Source organism: Physella acuta, unplaced genomic scaffold, assembly GCF_028476545.2.
Source record: "Physella acuta isolate Inbredline_101_S28 unplaced genomic scaffold, ASM2847654v3 ptg002851l, whole genome shotgun sequence".
Taxonomy (NCBI): domain Eukaryota; kingdom Metazoa; phylum Mollusca; class Gastropoda; family Physidae; genus Physella; species Physella acuta.
This window is the reverse complement of record NW_026734250.1, coordinates 46002-51322: the sequence shown is the minus strand read 5'-3', so window position 1 is coordinate 51322 and position 5321 is coordinate 46002. Positions and strand designations below refer to the sequence as shown.

Below are 5321 nucleotides of genomic sequence, written 5' to 3'. Positions count from 1 at the left end.
TATAATATACTATGTTTAACGTAAAAATGTATTCCAGGCCATAAGCCCCGTGCATACAATTTTTGTCCAATAGTCGTCAGATATCATTACGTGTGTTCATTACAGCGCTGCTACTTGCAGTATATAACTGTTTTCGTTCTTTGTTTTGTTTTATTTGTATTTATTTATTGTAGTTATATATTTTACTGCTTTTTAATCGCTGCCGGGGCCTTTTGATTACAATTAAAGTAGTTAGTAGCAGCGGAGCTTGATATTTGTGGGAAGGAAGCATTTGTAATCAGACTAGAGACCGAATATTATTGGGAATTGTGTATAGTAGAGTAAAAGAGAATAGAAGATTTATTTTGTGAAAATAAAGCAACATTATAACATGTTTTGAAATGGACTTGTGTTTGATCTTACACACTGTGCCAGGCTATCCACATTTAAATACAAATAGGTCTACAGTGTATGTATCATTTTTCACATACAAATCCGTATGTACTTATTATATGGTTATCGCAAGTAACAACTAATAACTTGGTTATTACAATGCATGTAAGGAACCTGTCGAGTTTAGGATAACTAATCACAATTCACACAGCGTAGAAAACTTCCAACTTTCTTCATTAACTCACAATAATATTATATGTAATATTGTAATATTGGGTGCTCTAAAAAAAATATATATATATATATATATATATATATATATATATATATATATATATATATATATATATATATATATATATATATATATATATATATTTCTTTTTATTTGAAATTTTAAACGAGCATTTCACAATTACTTCCCATATTTATTTTTCCAAATTAACGACGGGAGACAACTCAAAGAAACAAAATCCGACGAATAGATGAATAAACCAATTTAAGTAAAAAATATTAAATTTATTCGATGTTTGTTCTATTAACACTAATTAGTTATTATAAAGTACGTAAAAATACTGTGCTGACATTGAAGAATGAATAAATGCTTTTGAGACATTTAAAAAACTAACATGTACTACTTATTTCATGTAGTTTTCAAAGATACGTAAATTAAAAAGTTTAAACGATTATAGTCTGAGCACTTTGATCGTTTGCTTAATAATTGTTTTTAGTCAGCTGATTTGTATCTAATATGAATAAATCTTCCTCAAAATATTATGAGCGAAAAGATTAACCTGATGCTGTTAAAGTCTGACATAAGTGAAAAGAACAGAGATATGATTTAATTGAGTTTATGGTAACCAAAAGATCTTTTTTTTTAACATAAGTCAATTTACGTGTTTGGATGGTGGGGTGGAGGGGCGGGGGGGGGGGGGGGGTTGGGGGCGGTAGTTATCTATGGTCATCGGGTGACCGCCAGTTGTGTAATGCGAAAATTGACCCGTGCTTAAACACGACAATACGATTAAAAAAAAACTCAGCTGTTTACTCAACTACACTATGTATTTATGTCATGTCATATCGAATCAATGTATTAAAAAAGTGCACGATATTCACAATTCAAGATATCAATGGCGGAGGCAGGGGGGAATAGGAGGGGAAGGTAATAACCCCCCCCCCCCATAGACCCCTCGGTATATATATATATGAAGTTTGAGGGGAGGGTGTAGATCAAAAGTTTGAGGGGGGTGCAAATCAAACGTTTTAATAAAAAAAAAATAGCTATTATTATTAATCAAGTGTACCTAAACCACATGTATCAATATTGTTTACACCGACTTGATCGTTTGTGCTTGAAAAGAGTAAGAAAACTCAATACGGTTTTCCTTTATTTGCAAATACACAAGTGATCGAAAACGCAGCATGCATTCACTACACATTTCAGATTTGTTTACAGCTTGTTATTTAGTAAATATGCGTATACTGTACATGCCCGATTTAATATTTTGTTTAACATGTTTTAGCAACACTGACACGGGTAAAGGTAAAAACTTACTTTAGGCATGTACTTTTGCTTACGTATTGGGGCCTAACATACACACACATACACACATCAACTAAAAATGATAATATGATACGCTAAACTTTGACCACAGAGAGACTTTGACCACGTGTACTCTGCCCAAATATGGTAAGGATTATTTTCAGAAGTCATCACACACGTTGAATTAATTCCGATGAAGTACATACGTCACTTTTGAGTCCAGACCACCATTTACTAATTTTTTGTATTTATTTATTTTTGTATGCAAAAAAAAGTAGTTAACGTACCAAGTTACTGATCAATATACATGAAATATAGCAAAGCGACTTAGTCGCATCTCTTTAAAAAGTGCAAACAACTTCTTTATAGCTTTAAATATTTAAATATACACACATTTTAAAGAAAAATTACATATAACCTAAATGTAAAATAAAGTTTTCTTACAGCAAATTATTTTATTAGAAATAATTTAATTTTTAATTCAGACATACTAGTCGGGTTCCTGTATATTGTATCAGTTCATTTCCACAGCTAGTGATATAAACTAGTAGATATTTGTCTCCCGTGTACTGTTTAATATTTAATTGGAAATAATAAGTAAATACGTATTTTTAGTCAAACAAATGTGAGTTTTTTGTATAATTTATGTTTACAATATACCCAAACATATTACCAACAATCCAACACTTCTACTAATGTAACGACATCTTGTAAGACGTTACTACTGTGAGAGTTGAACTTTGTTCGATGGACTAACCCCCCCTTCCATAAACATTCGATTTGCACCCCCCCCCCCCTCAAACTTTCGATTACTTTTTCCAAGCCATTTTGGCGCACCCTAAGGTCGGCGCCCGGGGACAATTGTCCCCCCCCCCCTGTCCCCCCCACCCACCCCCACCCCACCCACCCCCCGCCATCGCTACGCCTCTGGGAATCATATAATTAAAACAATATTTTAAGTGCTGGCTATCAAATCCAAAATATTTTCAACCAACTAAATGGAGAGTTTCTAGTCACGATGATAGCGCGTCAGCTAATCAGTCAGGTGGCTTGGATACGGAACCCAATCAGTCAATGTGATTTTTTTTTAAATGTTCCCACCAAGAAAGTAGACAACTTTTTGGTAGAACTACTGATCAGATTTCTATAAGGTCCGAAAAATCGCACCCTTTTAGAATGCACAAGTTTCAAAATTAGCATATTACGTATCATACAATTTCTTTCTATGATAGTCATCACAATTAAATCGTGAAAAAAGTTGTTTTTTTTTATTTTACATGAAGAACATTCACTAAAGATATGTTATACATTGTTTTATAACAAAAACTAGTAGGCTTCTGGTAGGTTGTTATATTGGGAGAAATATAATTACAAATGTTCGCTTCCCATTACCATGTGGTCGCTCATGAGGCATTTTATATATTTGAGATGTTTTTAAAATCATTTTTAGTGCATTTAAAAGCGTGTTGTTATAAGGTTTTTTTTTTTTTTTTTTTTTTGTATTTCTTTATTTTTTAACTCTATAATTTCTACTTTGTTGATATTGTTGTAACCAACCACTGGACGGTCTACACACTGGAAGACTGGACTAGGGTGGTAAAAATAGATCGTATGTGTAGGCTCGTGGTGACGGCGTCCTGCAAGACAGAAATAAACACATTTCTGTAGACAACTATAAATAGAACAACACACACAAGACATAGGCAAGACAGAAATAAACACATTTCTGTAGACAACTATAAATAGAACAACACACACAAGACATAGGCAAGACAGAAGTAAACACATTTCTGTAGACAACTATAAATAGAACAACACACACAAGACATAGGCAAGACAGAAGTAAACACATTTCTGTAGACAACTATAAATAGAACAACACACACAAGACATAGGCAAGACAGAAGTAAACACATTTCTGTAGACAACTATAAATAGAACAACACACACAAGACATAGACAAGACAGAAGTAAACACATTTCTGTAGACAACTATAAATACAACAACACAAGATATAGACAAGACATTGTTGTATTGTGTGGTTGAGAAATTATGTACTAAATTTTAAAAACAAAAAAAAAATGATATTTGTTGTGTTCGAAACATTGATACGAAACATTGATACGAAATCCAAGTATCTTATCTACAACAGTTTTTTATTCAGCCAAGTCACCAACAATATCAACCAAAATATCAGATGATGATGGAACATCATCAAGACGTGCTGATTTTGGTTTATGTGTCGTAACGATGTATCCCTTTATGTTGTTTATACTAGCGTGTTATGCCAGAATTAACTTGTTGTGCGAATGGTTATATTATGGCAATCTAGGATTTTGGTATAAATGTATAGTCGGTGTTTAAAATATAAGTAGGTACTCTGATGGGCTCTGCTATAGGTGTGTGTTTCATGTATTGGCTTGGTGCCTCCTGTGTGGTGTGGTTTGTTTGCTATGTGTGTAACGTGCGCATCACCCTGCTGCAGATACTCTCCATGATGGGATATGCCCTGTTTGCTCACTGTGTGGTGTTGTTTCTGGGCACCATCATACACACATCACATGATCACAGCCTGTGGGCTGGCGTTGGTGGTCTCTCTACTCTAAGGATAGCAGGTATCATCATGTCAAGAACCAGAGGTAAAACGGAACGTCTCATTGTCATTGGGACCATAGCTGCTCTACACTTCTTGTTTCTGCTCTACTTACATTTTGCATATCACAACAGTGTTGAGGAAATCTCTGATGCCCTGAATCAGAATTTAGTCCCATTGCCAGTAGCAAATGAAGAAGAAATGGCGGTACCAGTAGCTGGTATTAAAGAAGAAATTGCTGACAAATCTGATTCGCAAATGTGAGTTTTCACAAGATCACCATAATATGTTAGGCCTCTATTGAAGTAGATATTTTTCTAATATGTTATCGACCTATTCAATCAACCATTCATATAAAATAATTACATACATAAAAATGTTCAACAACTTAAACTATGTTCACCTTGAGCGGCATTATTGATTTAAAGAACAATGTAATTAATACTTCGGTTAACATTTGGGTGTTTTTTTTTCAAACATTGATATATATTTAAATTCAACTGGACTTATTAATGCCTGAAAGATTAAAACAATAATATAAGCTCTAAGTTATAGACAAATATTTATTTTATGCTTATTCTACTGTGTGATGACTAAGAATTGTGTATGTTGCAAACTATAGTAAATAATTATTTTTTGTTTATATTGCTGACTGAAAACAGTATGTGGAATTTATTCTGGTTTTTCTCCTTGTACAAATTGTAAATAACAAATAAACCAATTTTCATTAAAAAAAATACATGTCTGAGGCGGGAAAGTAAAAAACAAAACAAAAAAATAAGTTCACAACTGACAAAATCCTATTTGTGTAG

The 5321-nt window shown here is 33.1% G+C and overlaps 1 protein-coding gene across 1 annotated transcript; it reads left to right on the top strand.

Moving 5' to 3' along the window:
* Window positions 1–4413: 4413 nt before the first annotated feature.
* On the top strand, window positions 4414–4773 carry LOC131934506 (protein YIPF3-like). Its single transcript, XM_059290544.1, has one exon. The coding sequence runs from the start codon at window positions 4414–4416 to the stop codon at window positions 4771–4773; it is 360 nt and encodes a 119-aa protein (XP_059146527.1).
* The last annotated feature ends 548 nt before the right edge of the window (window positions 4774–5321 follow it).

Bases quoted from the DNA above. Each gene is read 5' to 3' on its own strand.
- LOC131934506 (XM_059290544.1), top strand. From the start codon at position 4,414: ATGGGATATGCCCTGTTTGCTCACTGTGTGGTGTTGTTTCTGGGCACC.